This window comes from Oryx dammah, unplaced genomic scaffold, assembly GCF_014754425.2.
Source record: "Oryx dammah isolate SB20612 unplaced genomic scaffold, SCBI_Odam_1.1 HiC_scaffold_29, whole genome shotgun sequence".
Lineage (NCBI taxonomy): Eukaryota > Metazoa > Chordata > Mammalia > Artiodactyla > Bovidae > Oryx > Oryx dammah.
Window position 1 is genome coordinate 16,622,426 of NW_024070213.1, and position 18,694 is coordinate 16,641,119.

An 18,694-nucleotide genomic window follows, 5' to 3' on the forward strand; every position below is an offset into this window, starting at 1 on the left:
TGAATGAAAGAGAGTGGAAGTCCGTTATTCTCAAAGCCCTTTCCCTTTGTGTGTTTCTCTCTTCCAGGAGGCCAGACCTTGAGCTGGATATGAGGTCACTATTGAGCAGTGGAATGTGAGAAGGAAAGGACTTTGGCCCGGGGGCTGCAAGTTATAGATTAACATGGGGTGGGGGAGGGGGGACGCAGAGGCAGGGTAAGTGGCCTGGGACAAGGACTGCTGACCTGGGACCGTCTGGGGCTTGAAGGGGACACAGGCAAGAGGAATCTGGGGACTCATGTGGTCCAGGAGGGGAGGGCGGCCCTCAGCTCCTCTCCGGCTACTTGACCTTCCTGAAGACACACTGGCACACTGCATCCCGTGCTGTCACTTCCTGGGGGCAGAGTAGGAATAATAAGGATGGAGAAGATTCTTACTTCTTCTCACTCCCCTTTCTCAAGTTTCTTGACCTCCGCTGAATCCTTCAGGATATGTCAGCTGGAGTGTTTGATATATGGGGAACTGTATCCTTTTTCCAAACCCTCAACTTTCCACCCCAGAGGAAGGAAGGGAGCTGGTCAGGGAGCTGAAGTGGCTAAGTCTCCATGTCTCCGGTCATGATTTATGGACACGCATCTGACCTGCAGCCAGGGCCCACCATGGCCACTTGACTTCTTCCCCTCTCCACTCTTCCCAGGGCTCCCATGTTCCTTCCTTACTTGCCTTCTTTGGCGGGGGGCGGGCTGGAGTAGTGGACTTAGTTGATTTGGGCAAGGGAATGGGTCCTAGCTGGCCCCACTCCCAGACACACCCTCATGCATCTCCTCTCCCAGTCCGCACCGCTCACCTGATGTAACATCTCTCCCTCCAGCCAGAGTCGCCAGCCCCGGTTAGGGACCTCTCCTTTCTGCACGCAAACCAGCTGCTCCTCCTCCCAGGTGACTATGGCCTGTGGAGAAAGCAGGAGTAAAGTAAGACTGGGGGGTGTTGCAGGGCACCCCAAATGCATCGCCTTACTCTGCTGGGCTGCCCCACGCCCTGCATCACAGCAGATGCTGTCTTGCTCCAGCCCCTTCCTTCTGAGTGACTCAGCAAAACTCCCCTCCCCTCCCACTCCTAAAGGCCACTGGAAGGGGCCCCACACTGTGTGGCAGTGACCGTTTGGGTAGAGCGGGGATGAAGCTGGATAATCCCGGGGTTGGGGGAGATGAAATTGGGGGTTGGGTGACGAAGAATGGAGAATTTGTCCTCTGATACTTCTGGCTGACCTGGAGGAGACTTTGGGAAAGAAGGGAGATTGGTTGGGAGACAACCAGGGAATCTCTTTTCTCCTCTTTCTCAGTCTTAAGGGCAGCTGCAATGTCCTTGAGAATGAAGGGTCAACTCCCCAAATCAGAGCTGAGTGGACCAGAGCTAGGCATTCCAAGCAGCGTTATTTGGACCCCAATAGTCTCTGTGTGTGCTTAGTTGCTCAGTCATGTCCGACTCTCTGTGATCCCATGGGCTGTAGCCCACCAGGCTCCTCTGTCCATGGGACTTTTCAGGCGTGACTACTGGAGTGGGTTGCCATTTCCTACTCTGGGGGATCTTCCCAACCCAGGGATCGAACCCCCGTCTCTTGTGTCTCCTGCTTTGGCAGGTGGATTCTTTATCACTAGTGCCACCTGGGAAACCCCAACAGGATAGACCCTACCCAAACCAGGAGTTCAGAATCTTATGTGTTTGTTTGTTTTTTTTCTTTTTTGGCCATACCACATGGTTTGTAGGATCTTAGTTCCCCAACGAGGGATGGATGGAACCCAGGCCCTCAGCAGTGAAAGCTCTGAGTCCTAACCACTGGACCGCCAGGGAATTTCCAAGGAGCTCAGGATCTTGATCAGTTAGAGGAGAGGTCAGTAGGTGTGATTATATCTGTGATACCAACAAGACTGCTGGTGATGGGAGCAGAGAGGGAAGAGCTGAGTCTTCAAGGAAGAGAGTTAATTAGATTGGAGATAATGGGAACTTTCTAGCAAGAAAAGAAACAGAGGTAAGGAAGAAGAGTAGATAGTTGTGAGGGGGCCCTAACCTAGCGTTTTTGTGAGGAGGCCCTTGGATGCTGTGTGGAACGTGTGGACCTTACCTGGAACATAGCAGGTTGTCTGAAAGGGTTTAAGTCAGGGAGTGACATGGTCACTTTTACATTTTAAAAGTACTGTGGTTATGATAGGCAGAGTGGATTAGAGGAGAGTCAAGAATGGGAAACAATTTGGGGCACCAGATGAGAAATGAAATAAGGTGGTGTTAGAAAAGCTAGGAAGAAACAGATGAAAGCCATGTAAACAACTGATGCTCAATAGAAATGTAGTGAGTCGTAAATGCTAGCCACATATATAATTTTAAAAATTTCTAGTAGCCACATTAGAAAAGCAAAAAGAAACAGGTGAAATTAATTTTAGTATTATATTTTATTCAACCTAAAATATTATAATTTATCATATGTAATATTATATATATGTTTCAACCTAAAATATTATAATATTTCAGCATGTAATCAATATACAATTTCTGAGGTGTCTTACACTCTTGTTTGGTATTCTCTTAAAAATCCAGTGTGTATTTCATACCGATAGCCCATGTCAAATTTGGACCAGTTACATTTCAAATACCTATATATGGTTAGTAGCTGCCATATTGGACAGCGCAGAGCAGTTATAAAGGCTTCTTGACTAATTACATGTGGTGCACATGTGCATGCATCCGTGTGTGTGTGTGTGTGTGTGTGTGTACACGCATGTGTTGGGAACACAGAGGTAAGGGAACATAAGGCAATAACTGACTCCCAGGCTTTGTTCCCGCTGGTTGTTGCCATTGATGGAGACAGTAAATATAAAGGCAGGAAGAGGTCTGTGTAGGAAGATAATGACTTTGGGTTTGACCCTGGGGCATGCAGATGGAAACGTTTTGCAGGCAGTTGAAACTTGGCCCTGGAGCTCAGGTGGCACCTCTGACTGGAGAGTTTGGGTTTAGAGCAGTTTGTAGATTTCACTGAACACATGGGTGTATATGCTTTAGCCTATGGATAGTACATAGACAAGAGGGAGAAAGTCAAGACAAGATATTAGGGGATTGCAGCACTATTTGCAATAGCTAGGCAACAGAAGAAACCTAGATGGCCATCAACAGATGAATGGATAGGGAAGTGGTGGTACATATACACAATGGGATATTACTCCGCTATAAAAAGGAACACATTTGAGTCCGTTCTAATGAGGTGGATGAACCTAGAACTTGTTACACAGAGTCAAGTAAGTCAGAAAGAGAAATACAAATATTGCATATTGATGCATATATAGAGAACCTAGAAAGATAGTACTGATGATCCTGCTTGCAAGGCAGCAAAGGAGACACAGACATTTTGGACACAGTGGGGGAAGGAGATGGTAGGATGATTTGAGAGAATAGCATTGAAATATATATATATTGCCATAAGTAAAACAGACAGCCAGTGGGAGTTTGATGTGTGATGAAGGGAACCCAAAGCAAGTGCTCTGTGACAATCTAAAGGGGTGGGATGGTGAGGGAGGTGGGAGAGGGGCTCAAGAGGGAGGAGACATATGTTTACCTAATGTCGATTCATGTTGATGTATGGCAAAAACCATCACAATATTGTAAAGTAATTATCCTCTAATTTAAAAAAAGGATACTAGGGGAAAATCTCAGTTTAAGGGATTAATAGGGGAACTAGGGTCTGCAGAGGCCAAAAGGAACACGAAAGAAGCAGAAAGGACTGCACAGGAGCAGAGATACAGAGGCTGAGAGAAGGGACTGTGGTGTCCACAGGGCCACAGGCTAGAGGGTGAGCACAGCCTTGCTCAGAGTGGGCAGAGGAGACGCTGGAGAGAGTTGAGGGTGGGTGGGTGACATCAGCAGTCTGTTATCCCAGGGCAGGCTGCTGAGGTCATCGTTTCTTCTTGCTGTGACAGGTCATTTTATTTCACCCCCAGTTGTTAAGAGCCCCCATCCCCATCCACAGCCCCTTCACACAGGCCTGAGAAAAGACACCTGGCATTTGCGTCCATCCACGATCCTCAGGTCCTCCTCAAACTCCACTCCCACCTCGAATTCCAGAACGTAGTTCCGGAAGGTGCTGAGGGTCTTCACCGTCATGTGGTTGCCCTGCTGGTCAATCTCCTTGTCCGGCTTGAGCAGCAGGGCGATCTTCCGCAGAGCCATGTTGACATCTGTGGGGACCATCTCTGAGCAAGGGTCTGAGCGAGTGTCCTTTTAGTGGGCTGGGGGCTTCCCCACCTGCATCAGCAGCCCAGGACTGGGAGCATCCCCTTGCCCGGGTCTGGGACTGTGGATTTACTCCCTCCTAGCAATGCCCCTGGCTAGAAAAGGGGCCCAAGTCAGGTGCCAACACTCCCTACCCCCAGCCTGTCTACGATGTCCAGATCCCAGCATCATCCCTCCCTCAATGGATTGGAGGCAGGAAGGGGGAGGGGAAGAGGAGAGTGAAAGGGTTGAGAGGGGTGAGGGCATTACTCAGAGCTTGCAGGTAGTCCTCCAAGTTCTTCTGGGAGACAAAGCGATAGTAGCCGGTGAGGTTGGGAGGCATGGTCCAGTCTGGCCAAGGTGGAAGTCAAGATTTCAGGAGAATGTAAGAGACTGCGGGAGGATGAAGGGAATGTCGTCTGACAGGTGGGGCTAGGAGTCTCCCAGCCAGGCTCTGCACACACTGAGGCTGCCTGTGTAAGGTCCTAGCTGCCAGGGTTTTTATAGCGCTGGGGGCCCTGCTGCAATAAGAGTTCCTGTCAGACTTTCTCCCCCCTTCCCCCACGATGAGCGTGAGGCTGGTGTCCGCAGCCCCAGAGAGGGGCAGGGGACTTGGCAAGGCTGTGCCTGACCTCGGCTTTTCCTGAGGAAGGAACCTGGACCAGGACTGGGGGCTGTCAGTCAGGCAACACTTGAGCCTTTCTGAAGGTCAGTTCTGGCTTCCAGCCCAAGTGTGGAAGGCTTGGAAACTATTCGAGGCCCCCCGGGGGCAGACTCCCCGGGGAGGGAGCCGACCTTACTGGATGCGGGAAGGGACCTTTCGGACTCACCCAAGGATGAGTTCTAACAATATCTCACCTGAGATCCTGGGGCTGGCTCAGGGATCCCAAAAGGTATGAAGGGGAGGAAGGGGTGGGGAAAGAAGTGAAGACAGCCAGCTGGCCAGGAGTCCCAGTGAAGAAAATCCTCCAGCGCTGGCCCCCACAGCTTCGTCACACAGCTCTGCTGAGCTGGGGCCGCGACGTTGGAGTTCAGGACCCTGTCCTGCAGGACCGTGAGGAGGAAAGCAGAAAAACAGCAGAGGGGGCTGTCTGAGCTGCTGAGTTCAAAGTCTGGAGCAGAAGGTGAGGGAGGAGTTTGGCTGGCTGTTCTGGAGAATTCTACTCTCTTTGGCTTGGGACCCAGGGATTTCCCCTCTCCCTCTGGAGTCGTGGATGGCACCATCAGCTACCCTCATCCCCAGCCCTTGCACAGTCCATGCTTCCCAGATGTATTCCCTTGGAGGCGGAGGTGGTGTGCTCTAGCCCTACCCTGCCCCCTCCCCACCACACTACACCGCACTCTTCTCTGCCTCTCAGACCTACCAACTTTTCCGGCTTCTGAACCAACTAGGCTGGTTTGGGTCAACATGGTTTAAGATGAGAAATTTGGGGAGAGGGAGGCAGGCAGGGTAGACAGCAGGAAAAAATTCCACCTGGTGGTGAACTGTCCCGACAGGTGCGTGGGGGTGGGTGGGGCAGGTGGGGCACAGACATCTCGCTTTTCCTCGGGTCCCAGAGCTCGGTCCACCGACTTGCTGACCACCCCTTGGCTTTCTCAGAGACTCGGGGCTGGGACCTGAAAGGCTAGCATCTCTGGGGCTCAGGTTGTGGGTTTTACTTGGCGGTTCCCGGGAGGCACCCAGCAGGGTCCTGCTGATGGAACGGGCTGTGAAAAGAGGTTAATGCAGAGTTGGTGGTGGTGGTGGTGGTGGTGGTGAGGTGACGTGGATACTTGTCCCTCCTCGCCTCCCTCACATCTCCGTTTGACGTCTCCTCTTCCCACCCCCGGGCTTCTAGCTGCGCGATCCTCTCCCTTGTCCCTCTTTTCCCCCACCTCCTCTACGGCTTTCCAGCTTCCTCCCCAGCCCCCGCAGTTCCCTTGCTCCCCCAAATTGCAGTCAGGGGAAAAAGCCCTAACACGTCCTCCCGCCCCTGCTCCCCAGTCCCATTGGCTCCCTCCCGCCCTGCAGCACCTGGCCCCCCCAGCCACTCGATTGGCCAGCGGCCCCGTCAATCCTCGCCTGGCCGTGCTGACGTCATCCTGCAGTAGCGGGGATGGGGTGGGAATGAGAGAGAGAGAGTGAGGACGCCCGGCTCCAGAACGAAGGAGCAGCAGCCACTGCCGGTTCCCCCCTGCTCAGCCGCCCAGGTTGGGGTCTGCCCGGGTCTGCCCTATGGACTAGGGTGGGCGGCAGGCTCCTTTCCGTCTCTGCCCTGCTCTCTGCCCTCTCCCCTCCCCTCTTCGGAGAGCCCCTGCATCCCTTGCCCAAGGTGGAACAAGCAGGGCTCCAGGCTCTGGGGGCGAGCAATCGGGGCCCTGCCTTGCCTACACCACGCCATGACCCCCCTGCTGTTTCCCCTCTTGGTGGCCTCCCTGCTCCCCTCCAGCTCCTGTAACAAAGGTGAGTGTGGGGGTGGGGGCACAGAGGGAGGGGGTCTCAGGCCCCGCGATGTGGGGGTCGAGGCGGGCAGGCGCCCTTTAAGGCTTCCTGGGACATGACAGGTGGTTCTTCGCACCATCCCCCTTTCCATCCATTTTCTCAAACCTGTCCCCCTCTCTTCTCGCTGGCATCCCCAGAACCTCTCTCTGGTCCCTCCTCTGTGGTCCGTCTCTACCCATGTGCTTCTGTTGCTGCCAGGTTGGTCCCCATTCCCATCCTGGGGTCTGTATCTTCTCCTCCACCCCCCACCCCCCTCACCATTGCTCCCTGCTGGAGCGATCTCGGGTCTCAGAAGGACCTGTCCCTGAGGGGGGTGATGGACCTCTCTGGGCGGGTCCCCGTTTCACGGGGTGTGTCGGCGCTGAGGGTGTGTGGCCACATCCATCTGGTCCCTCTCCGTCTCATCCCGGGGAGGAACTGTTCCCACAGTTCAGCAATTCGGAGCACGTATGTGTTGGCGTGTTCCTCTGCATCCATCCCCTTCCGCCTGCATACACGGCTGGGCTGAGGGTTACCAGAGCTGCCCTCTCTGGCAGACGGCTGATAAATTTAGCTGGGTGAGGCTGTTAGAGGGGCCAGGAGAGAGGGAGCGGGTGAGGGCCAAGGGTTTAGGTAGGTGAAGACAGCAGGAAAGGGCAGAGGTGTGTGTGTGTGTGTGTGTGTGTGTGTGTGTGTGTGTGTGTGTGTCGGGGTGCTAATGAGTGGGGAGAGGGGAAGGGAGAAGGAGAAGGGAGGTGAAGTGTGGGAGGGGATGAGCAGGGGCTGGACCAGGGTCAAGGTGGAGGCAAAGGAAAGGGAGAGAAATCAGGAAGAACAGGTGAGGAGAGGGTGAGGGGAAGAGCTCAGGAGGGAGGAGGCAGGGAGTCCAAGAGTCAGTGAGAGGAGATGGACACAAGGAGAGAGTCAGGGGCCAAGAGGAAGGAAGCGGGGAGACCCAGGGAGAGGGGGCAGGGCGAGGGGCGGTGGTGAGCTGTGTGCAGCCTCTCCACCTTCAGCTCAGTCTCTGACCTCAGTGGGCTTCTTAGCCTCCTGACACATCCTGTGCTGCCTTCTAGGCACCATCTGTGGCTTTCTCCTCTGCCCCTAGGGAAGGGGGTGGTGGTGGTCCTCAGAGAGGAAGGGTCAGGCATACCAGATACCAGAAGGCTTTGGGGGTGTCACTGGAGGAAAGAATGGAACTCAGGATTTCTCGCTCACCATGACAAGCTGGGGATGAGTGTCCTTTGGGTGATTCAGTTTCTCTCTGATGATAAGTCTTCAGGTCTCAATGATGGGCCCTTGTGGATGTGCTTTGGAAGCTTGGCGCTTTGGCTTGATGGGATTCGATAGAGCAGGCAGTGGAAGTTGGGGTTGGGGGTGATGTAGAGGGGGATGGAGCCCACTGAGCCTTCCCCAGAGCCCCGCAGTGGCGAGTGGGCACTTGGTCCTGGGAGGAGACGGGACTGAGTTGAGTCTGGTAGTGGTTGAGGAGACATGGAGGCTGAGTGGGTTGCGCTCCTGTCGTGGATTGGCCGGTGGTTGAAGGGAACAGGGGTGGGATAGGCGAGAATTAGGACTCAGCCATGACTCTATAAGAAGGAGGTTCAGGGCGTGTGGGGTTTGGTGGCCTTCTGGGGGACATAGGAGTCAGCTGGTTATGATTATGAGTGTGTTCTTTTGGGTGTGAGGGCGAGAAGCAGGGAGGGGATTTGTCGAGTTTCTAGGCCAGTTCGATAATCCCTGAGGATGCCAGCTCTGCTGGGCACCGTCGTTTGGCATTGATTCCTCGGCTCCATCCCTGCCCCTCTCTGTCCCCCTCCCTCTGTCCTATATATCTCCCTTCTCCCTTCTCTCCTCTTTCCTCTCCTCTGGGAGAATGACCTGAGGATGGGGCTTAGCCAGGAAGAGAAGGGAACAGGACCAAAATGGGGTGGTGGTGGTGGTGGTGGAGAGGATCAACAACCAGGACCTCAGGAAACATCTAGTCGTCTTTTCCTAATCTCCACTCTGCCCTTAATCTATCGCTTCCCTTTCCCAGGGCCCTCTAATGGCCCATTGCTGCTCCCTGGAGGCCCAGCGTCCACACTCCAACACTTGAAATGCCCAAGAAAAGTCTCCATCCTCTGACCAGGTTTCCCAGGGAGATGGCAGGACCTCTTCCTCCCCACAGGGCAGGCTGTTGCCATGGAAACTGTCTATCCAGTGACCTCTGACTCCTTTCATGGCTGATTTCTTGCCCTCAGCCCTTCCCCCTGCGGGCGCTTCTGCAGGGGCTGAAGCGGGTGGTGAGCCTGGAGTGTGCTGTCTAGGTCAACAAGGGTTGTGAGGCTGTGGAGGGCCAGCTCACAGGTGCTTCCTCTGCTCTCCCTGGGGGTGGGGTCAGCCAACAAGCACAAGCCATGGATTGAGGCAGAGTACCAAGGCATCGTCATGGAGAATGACAACACGGTCCTGCTGAACCCACCGCTCTTTGCCTTGGACAAGGATGCTCCCTTGCGCTATGCAGGTAAGTGGGGCTGGGGCAGGGCAGGGCGGGTGGGACAGAGAGAAGTGGGCGGGAGGGCAGGGGCAAGGGAGGAGGGGGGAGATCCTGGGAGGGAGAGCAGTGAGGACTTGGGCAAAGTGGAAGAAGGAGGCTCCAGGAGGGAACCGGGTGATGGTGAAGAGCAGTGGCACAGTAAAGGGAGTCAGAGGAGGATGTGGGCAGGCAGGGGTTAACACATCCAGATTTTGCCAGCTTTCAGAGCTGGTGGCTCAGAGGTTGTCGCTGGGGGAAACTGGGTTTGGAGTGAATGTTCGATAATTAATGCTTTTCCATGTACAAGAAAAAGGACTGGGTCTGGGAGGAGAAGTGAAGTGGAGGGCCTGAGGGGAGGTCGGCGAGCGATGGAAGGAGACCCTGGAAGTGGAGCAGGAACTTCATCCTTGCACCCCCCCACCCCCCTGCCCCCGGCCAGGTGAGATCTGTGGCTTCCGGCTCCATGGGTCCGGGGTGCCCTTTGAGGCCGTGATCCTGGACAAGGCGACAGGAGAAGGGCTGATCCGGGCCAAGGAGCCGGTGGACTGCGAGGCCCAGAAGGAACACACCTTCACCATCCAGGCCTACGACTGTGGCGAGGGCCCGGATGGGGCCAACACCAAGAAGTCCCACAAGTGAGGACACCCTGCCCCTGCCCTGCCCTCTGCTGCAGGTCCACCCGCCACGATGAGGCCCCTCACTTCTCTCCATCCTCACTGTCTTGACGATCTATCCCTCCCCTCTCTGTTCATGGGGTTTAGGAGCCTTCAGCCAAGGGGGACAGGAGCATGTGGTGAAGCTCAGTGGGACTAGGCTGGGCTCCGTCTCTTTTGACTGTGGACAACTTCTTAGACTTTCTGGGTTTGCTTTCCCTTGTCTGTAAAATGGAGCAATGATGATGCCTGCTTCTTCAGGTCACTGTGAAGATGAAAGGAGATGGTTTGTGTCAAAAGCAGGCACCGCAGTGCCTGCCAGCTGGGAAAGGATTCAATGCACAGAGATAGGATGCTAAGAGAGTGAGGAGAAGGATGGCACCTCAGTGTACACCGGATTCCTTCCCACAGCCCAGCACTGTGTGCACCACACTCACACACAGAACGTGCACTGTGCACGTGCACAGCAGTGGGTGAGAGCGGGCAGGAAGGAGGCTGGGACCCGGGACTCCTACCTCTGTCTCACATCTCACTTGAGAATCGTGGGAAGGTGGGTGGTCAGGACTCCCGGGCCGCTATGAGGTGCTGGATATAAACTGCTTTGCTTGATGACTCAATTTCCCATTTGGAGATAGGACCTTTGCCTCTGGGCTTTGGGTGCCTGGATCTGGGCTGGGGGCAAGGCTCAGCATGAAGGGTTTAGCTCCACCCCCACCTCCTCTGCTTGCCCAATGGGGGCCGGAGTGGGGAGTGGCCACAGCTCACTGCACACATCAGATGACTTGAGACTCTGGTACAAAACCACTTCCCTGAATATGTGTGTGTGCTCAGTTGCTCAGTTGTGTCCGACTCTGCGACCTCATGGACTGTAGCCCCCCAGGCTTCTCTGTCCATGGTGTTCTCCAGGCAAGAATATTGGAGTGGGTTGCCATGCCCTTCTCCAGGGGATCTTCCAGACCTAGGGATTGAATCTGTGTCTCCTGCTTCTCTTGCATTGCAGGCAGATTCTTTACTGCTTAGCCACTGGGGAAGCCACTTCCCTGAATATGGTTGGTTTTATTTTGGCTTTTACTCTGTATCTGCCTTGATTGGACCTGACTTCGTGAAAAAACAAGCTACCGGATTCAGAATCCTGTCTCACGCATCTTGCCATCCTATCCTTTAATATTCTGTACAGAAGTCATCAAAACCAGCCACTGATGGCCCCCAGGGTCATTTTCACCCTGTACATCAGTCACCCTTTCTCCTGAGGTTCCTCTCCCTTTGTGTACCTGGTACCCCTGAATGGGGGATGGATGAACGTGACCAGGATCTGGGTCACACTGGTTCCATCTTCTTGGCTTCCGGTGTGGACTCCCATCGGGGGCTGACTCCTTCTTCTTCTCTTCCTGCTCTGGTGCCTGCAGGGCCACTGTACATGTGCGGGTCAATGACGTGAACGAGTTTGCCCCGGTGTTTGTGGAGCGGCTGTACCGCGCGGCAGTGACCGAGGGGAAGCTGTATGACCGCATCCTTCGGGTGGAGGCCATCGATGGCGACTGCTCCCCCCAGTACAGCCAGATCTGCTATTACGAGATCCTCACGCCCAACACCCCCTTCCTCATCGACAATGACGGTGAGTCCAGCCCCTGCCACCCCAGCTGCTCAGTCCTGGGTGCCCACATCCCTCGTGATGCCCCGGGGCTGCACCCTCCACTTGTTCTGCCCCTCACCTCCTTATTCCTCACCCTACTTCCCAGGTATGGAACTTCTTTCCCCAGATTCCTTCCTGCCTGCTTCCTGCTGCCTAATTCACCTGCCCTAAAGTTAGCTCCTGAGTCTTCCCCCGGATTTCCTCTAGTGCCCCTGACCCTCTCTGTCCCCCACTCCAGGGAACATTGAGAACACAGAGAAGCTACAGTACAGTGGTGAGAAGCTCTACAAGTTCACGGTGACGGCTTATGACTGCGGGAAGAAGCGGGCGGCAGACGATGCCGAGGTGGAGATCCAGGTGAAGCCCACCTGTAAACCCAGCTGGCAAGGTGAGGAGCTATGCTTTGGGGCCCATGATCCATCCTTCACCTTGGTCTCCCTCTTCCTCCCTTCTGACAACCACAGGGGCCAGGCTAGGAGCTGGGGAGGGATATTTGGGGGGCCACCTGATGTGAACAGTTGACTTATTGGAAAAGACCCTGATGCTGGGAAAGATTGAGGGTAGGAGGAGAAGGGGACGACAGAGGATGAGACAGTTGGATGGCATCATCGATTCAATGGATATGAACTTGGGCAAACTCCGGCGGATGGTAAGGGACAGGGAAGCCTGGCGTGCTACAGTCCATGGGGGTGGACACGACTAAGCAACTGAATGACAGCATTTGGGGGGCGGACTTGTAGCTGTCTCCCCTGGCTGGCCATTTTCATAGGAACCCAAGACCATCAGCAGAATGGGTAGGAGGGGCTGCCTTAACAGGCTCTGCTCCACTGCCTGCTCCCTCTCACCCCTGCAGGCTGGAACAAAAGGATTGAATATGCACCAGGCGCTGGGAGCTTGGCTCTGTTCCCTGGTATCCGCCTGGAGACCTGTGATGAACCTCTCTGGAACATTCAGGCCACCATAGAACTGCAGACCAGCCATGTGGCCAAGGGCTGTGACCGTGACAACTACTCAGAGCGTGCGCTGCGGAAACTCTGCGGTGGGTGTGATCCCCTTGTGGTCCTCCCCCCATCCTCTCTGCCTGTGCCCGTTGCCCATTCCCCCAGCCTTTTCCTGACCCTCCTCTACCTCTCTTAGGAATCTGTCTTGGGACTTCCCTAGCAGTGCCGTGGTTACGACTACATGCTTTTGTTTGCAGAGGGTGCAGGTTCAATCCCTGGTTGGGGAACTAGGATCTTGCAAGCCATGCTGTGCCACCAAAAACAAAAAGAATCTGTTTTACACCTTCCTTTGCCCATCCATAATTGGAGTGAAAGTTGCTCAATTGTGTCCAACTCTTTGCAACCCCATGGACTTTACAGTCCATGGAATTCTCTAGGCCAGAATACTGGAGTGGGTAACCTTTCCCTTCTCCAGGGATCTTCCCAACCCAGGGATCGAACCCAGGTCTCCTGCATGGCAGGTGGATTCTTTACCAGCTGAGCCACAAGGGAAGCCCAAGAATACTGGAGTGGGTAGCCTATCCCTTCTCCAGTAGATCTTCCTGACCCAGAAATTAAACTGGGGTCTCCTGCATTGCAGGCAGATTCTTTACCAACTGAGCTATTAGGGAAGCCCATCCATAGATGTATATATATCAGAGCTTCCCAGGGAGCGCTAGTGGTAAAGAGCCCACCTGCCGAAGCAGGAGACATAAAAGAGACTCAGGTTCGATCCCTGGGTGGGGAAGATCCCCTGGAGGAGGGCATGGCAACCCACTTCAGTATTCTTGCCTGGAGAATCCCATGCACAGAGGAGCCTGGTGGGCTGCAGTCCATGGGGTTGCAAAGAGTTGGATACAACTGAAGCGACTTAGCATACCACATACTGTATTTATGGAGGTTGTGGCATGTGGTTGTCTCTTGTGGCCCAAAGAGCACATAAACATGTGGTTGGCAAAGATGCATGATTATGGCCCAAGAAAATCACCAGATAAAATACGGAACAATGGCAGGGAGTGATGAAGAGCTGGAGGAGCTGAGGTCACTGGGGAGCTATTCCTAGCCCTTCCTTTCTCATCTCTGAGAGGCCAGAGGAGGTGGTGACAGTAGCTGTAGGGGGTCTTTTCCTGCCCGCATCCCGTCCCCCATCTGCCGCCTCTCGGCTCCAACACGTGTGCCTCTGGGGCTCCTGCAGGCGCGGCCCCCGGGGAGGTGGATCTGCTGCCCATGCCCGGCCCCAATGCCAACTGGACGGCAGGCCTCTCGGTGCACTACAGCCAGGACAGCAGCCTCATCTACTGGTTCAACGGCACCCAGGCAGTGCGGGTGCCCCTGGGGGGCGCTTCGGGGCTGGGCTCCGGGCCCCCGGATAGCCTCAGTGACCACTTTACCCTGTCCTTCTGGATGAAGCATGGTGTCACTCCCAACAAGGGCAAGAAGGAAGAGGAAACCATCGTGTGTAACACCGTCCAGAACGGTGAGCCTTCCTCGGGGCACCCGTCTGAGTGTGGAGAGGACTGGCTCCGTGTCCGGCCTCTGGCACTGTCCAGTCGGTGGCTGTGGGTGGGTCATTTCTCTCTCCCTTCGTATGTAAGATAGCAGTGCTGGGTTTCACAGTCCAAGCAGGACGAGCTGAGATCCTACTGCTCTCTGCGTGATGGGACTGCTCACCGCCCTTCTCATGTGTAGCTGCCCGATCGCCTTGCATCCCCTGTGTAGTAGACGGCCCCCCCCTCCCAGTCTGCTCCCTGTAAAGCCCCCTATCAGAATGGAAGAGGCTGAGTAATGCTTTCCCTTCCACTACCACCCTGGCCTCCTCCTATAAGGGCTCGTGAGCTCCAGCCTCCAGGACCCCCTTCCCTTTATGGCAGGAGGATGTCCCTCTCCAGGGGGCTCAGCCTTGACCTACTCTTTCATTTCTGCCTCTTCTTGGAGCTCATTTCTCTTGATCTGGAAAGGATCACTACCCATGACGTTTGTATTAACCAAAGGAACATTAAAGATCTGGGTAGGAGCAGGCTGGTCACTGTCTCCCCTCAGCCAATCAGAGTGCCTGAGAAAACCCCAACACTGGACTCTGTGTATGTGTGTGAGTCTCAGAGAGAGCTGGAGAGAGAGTGACAGATCCTGAAGAATTAGAGAGAGACAGAGAGAACCTGAATGAATAAAGGAATAAAGAGAATCCAGGGAGCCCTCCCTTCTGGCACTTTGAATCTGTTCTTGCCTCCAGTGCTGTGTTTGACTCCTGTCCCCATCCTCTGCCCCCAGAGGACGGCTTCTCTCACTACTCACTGACTGTCCACGGCTGCAGAATTGCCTTCCTCTACTGGCCTCTACTTGAGAGTGCCCGGCCAGTCAAATTCCTCTGGAAGCTGGAGCAGGTGAGGCTGGAGCCAGGCTCCTGGGAAAGCTGGGTGGGTGTAACTGGTTTTCAGGGTAAGAGGTCCTAGGGCAGGGCTGGGCATTTTCTGGGTTGCCCTGTGCCCCTTTTTACAATCTCCACTTTCAGTTCCTGACTATTCTTACATCCCCCTGCCCTCCGCCCCAGCTCCATTCTCTGGTTCTCTTTTCTGAAAGCTTGTCTCTTGCAGAAAGCACTCCTGGGTTAAAAGCAAGTAGGGAACAAATTACTACTAGCCCCAAATCAACCAACCATCCATCTCCTCTTGTTTTATTTCATCTCTTTCTTATCTGGAAACTTAGCAGTGTGGATTCTGAACTTTCAAGCAGTTAGCATGTTGTAATCAAGGAAATAGGTAACCTAGGGTACACAGATTGGGTTTTGGCTTCCCTGGTGGCTCAGATGGTAAAGAATCTGCCTGCAATGCAGGATACCTGGGTTTGATCCCTGGTTTGGGAAGATCCCCTGGAGAAGGGAACAGCTACCCATTCCAATATTCTTGCCTGGAAAATTCTGTGGGCAGAGGAGCCTGGCAGGCTACAGTCCATGGGGCCACAAAGAGTCAGACACAACTGAGCGATTGAACACATATATGTATATAAATTCTCACTATTATTCATGATTATGAAGGATAAATAAAATGAGCAAAAAAAGAAAAAAGAAAAATCTCTTGAGCTAACAGTTGCAGCCTCTTCTTTATTCATCTCCAAGCTGACCACAGGGACCATAGGGACTCATTGAGTTTCCATCTCCTTCTGTTTTTCTTGTAAGCCCTGGTGGACTGGCTGAGTAAGCAAATGGCTGAAAAAAGGCAGGAAGTAGAAGAGAGAGAATGGGGAATGAAAACCCACAAACTCAATAACTGAGGGCTACCTACAAAAGTTTCTCTTTTCTGTGGCACTCTTTTAAAGAGATAGTCTGCCGTCTGCTTCATGATCTTTCCCCCACATTGCTAATATTGGTAACATTCCTCTTCCTATTTTTATTTTATTTATCCTTATTTATTCAACAAAGATTTAGTAAATACAAGTACCCTGCCATTCTGCTAGGTTATGGGGATACAATGCAATCTAAGATGGAACGAAATCTCTGCCTTCATTGAGTATACATTTTAGTTGGGGAGATAGATTTTTAAAAGTAAGAAGACATGTAGTAAGAGCTTCCCTGGTGGCTTAGACAGTTAAGAATCCACCTGCAATGCAGGAGACCCAGGTTCGATCCCTAGGTGGGGAAGACCCCTTGGAGAAGGGAATGGCTACCCACTCCTGTGTTCCGGCCTGGAAAACTCTATGGACAGGGAAGCCTGGTGGGCTACAGTCCATGGGGTCGTAAAGAGTCAGACATGACTGAGCAACTAACGCTTTTACTTTTCAGACATAATAAAAAAGATAAGTTGTGCTAATGCTCTGAAAGAAGAAGCAAGGAACTGAGGTAGAGAATAGGAGGCAAGGAGAGGGGAAGTCATCTCAGACTGGATGTTCAGGGAAGGCCTGATGGAAGCGAAATGTATGCTCATCCTGAAGAATCCAGGCAGAGGGAAGAGCAGATGCAAAGGTCTTGAGGCAGAAAAGTGTCCAGCATGTTCCAAGCATGGAAAGAGGGCCAGGCGGTTAGGACCCAGTGAAAAGGGCAGACACTGGATTTGAGGCTGGCGAGTTGGGCAGTGATCAGGTGTACGGTGGACTTTGTTAGCTAAAGTCGTTTGGATTTTGTGCTATGAGAAATGGGAAGTCTTTTGAAAGGTTTATAGCTGGAATGTGGCCTGATCAGACTCCCATGTTAAGAAGGTCCTTTTGTATATGTGTAAGTACTTTACTTTGCTGTACACCTGAAACTGGGGCTTCCCTGGTGGCTCAGTGATAAGGAACCTGTCTGCCAGTGCAGGAGACATGGGTCCAATGCCTGGGTGGGGAAGAACCCCTGGAGAAGGAAATGGCAAGCCTCTCCAGTATTGCCTGGAAAATCCCATGGACAGAGACGACTGAAGGGCTGCAGTCCATGGGTCTGCAAAAGAGTTGGACACGACTTAGGGACTAAATAAAAACATCACCACCTGAAACTAATGCAACATTGTAAACCAACTATTCTCCATATAAAAAAAAAGAGTTCTAAATTTTGAAGGCATTGCTCCACCAAATTTAGGATGCATTTCTCAATTAAAGATAAATTTCTGTTGCAGAAATGTTAATAATTTTTCTAATTATGCATCTGAAAAGATTGGTTACAAGTAATGTATTTAATTTGCAATTAGCTATGATTTTTCAATAATTGTCATTTATATTTGGGAATGTTTGTGAAGTGAGGAGAATCCAATCTTTTCAAGAATAATGACTTGTTAATGAATACTGTTTTACAACATTAAATTTGGTAGTGGTTTAAACCCTGGAAAAAGGAAGACAATCCCTTTGGGAACTATGGGAGGAGGATATCAGAGAGAACTGAGTGTAAGTGCTCAGACGAGGGTGTTGCAACAGTACACACGAAAAAGGTTGGGAGGACTTCCCTGGTGGTCGAGTGGTTAAGACTTTGCCTTCCAGCACAGAGGGTGCAAGTTCCATCCCTGGTGGAGAAGCTAAGATCCTTCATGCCTTGGGGCCAAAAAACCAAAACATAAAACAGAAACAATGCTGTAACAAATTCAATAAAGAGTTTAAAAATGATCTACATAAAAAATAGTCTAAAAAGGAAAAAAAAGAAAGACTGAGGTTGGGAATGATGTGTGGAAATGGAGACGGAAGAAGACTGCACGGAAACCCATAGCTTTTAGTTCTGTCTGGACTCGGGATGGGCAGCACTTGCCAAAGGGCACAGTGGTGCTCCTCTTAGGAATGTTGATGGAGTTAAAGGTTTACGGAAAGAGTGGAATTTTAGGTAGTTTAGGTATGAGGTTGAGCCTGATCCATTCTGGGCAAGGATTCCTTGAGCTGGGTCGGCAGCAATTCACTTGCAAGCCCTGTTGATAGACCAGGGAATATGAAGGGTTGTCTCCTGCCCCCCAGGGGGTGGGGCAGTGCCTGGGGCTCCTTCCTGGGGATGCAGTACTGAGGGCTTCCTGCCTTTCCCCGTTCCCAGGTCTGTGATGACGAGTGGCACCACTATGCTTTGAATCTCGAGTTCCCCACGGTCACACTCTATGCAGATGGCATCTCCTTCGACCCTGCCCTCATCCACGACAATGGTCTCATCCACCCGCCTCGAAGGGAGCCCGCGCTGATGATTGGGGCCTGCTGGGCTGGTAAGTACCCCTGCCTCAACACCGAGCTTCTCCACGGAGGTGCTCATGATAAAGGTGCCGAGTGGTTGGTGGAGGAGCAAGGGCAGCTTGACCTTATGACCTCGTCTCCCTGAAGCTGGGCAGGGAGGCTGGCAAAGCTCTCCGCTGGAGGAGACCACCGGCCCTCTGGTCTCCTGCCGGCTGGACTAGTCATCCCCTCTGACTCGGCCATCACCAGCGTCTCACTTTCTGTACCTGCAGCTGCTTCATACTTTGATCCGTCCCCATCATAATTTCACAGCTGTTCCTCTGCTGGAGGACAGTAACCCTGCAGAGAGTCAGCAACCTTCCAACTTCTAAGCTGTTTCTTTCATTTTTCCCTTTTGGGATGGTGTGTGTGCATGTGCGTGTGTGTGTGTGTGTGTGTGTGTGTGTGGTCTCTCTGTGTTGTATGTTGTATGTTTGTGTATGTAGTATGTCTAAGTGGTGTGTATGTGGTATGTGTGTGTGTGGTGTGCTTGTGTGTGTGGTGTATGTGTACATGTGGTGTGTGTGTGTAGTGCATGTGGTTTGTGTGCATAGTGTGTGTGTGGTGTGA

The 18,694-nt window shown here is 52.9% G+C and overlaps 2 protein-coding genes across 2 annotated transcripts in view; one reads left to right on the plus strand and one right to left on the minus strand.

The window, feature by feature from the left end:
• On the minus strand, positions 1-5,290 carry RBP5 (retinol binding protein 5). Its single transcript, XM_040235060.1, has 5 exons — positions 5,095-5,290; positions 4,507-4,587; positions 4,024-4,202; positions 827-928; positions 1-373 (listed from the first exon to the last, which is right to left on the minus strand). Exons 2-5 carry the CDS (start codon positions 4,577-4,579, stop codon positions 320-322), a joined length of 408 nt encoding a protein of 135 aa, XP_040090994.1. The 5' UTR covers positions 4,580-4,587; positions 5,095-5,290; the 3' UTR covers positions 1-319.
• Positions 5,291-6,285: 995 nt separating this feature from the next.
• The window catches only part of CLSTN3 (calsyntenin 3), a 30,138-nt gene continuing 17,729 nt past the window's right edge, over positions 6,286-18,694 (plus strand). The window contains exons 1-9 of the mRNA XM_040235059.1: positions 6,286-6,679; positions 9,081-9,203; positions 9,655-9,850; positions 11,275-11,483; positions 11,740-11,889; positions 12,355-12,540; positions 13,677-13,958; positions 14,750-14,862; positions 17,955-18,117. Coding sequence (XP_040090993.1) covers positions 6,616-6,679; positions 9,081-9,203; positions 9,655-9,850; positions 11,275-11,483; positions 11,740-11,889; positions 12,355-12,540; positions 13,677-13,958; positions 14,750-14,862; positions 17,955-18,117 — 1,486 coding nt within the window. The 5' untranslated portion in view covers positions 6,286-6,615. The remainder of the gene's footprint in view (positions 6,680-9,080; positions 9,204-9,654; positions 9,851-11,274; positions 11,484-11,739; positions 11,890-12,354; positions 12,541-13,676; positions 13,959-14,749; positions 14,863-17,954; positions 18,118-18,694) is intronic.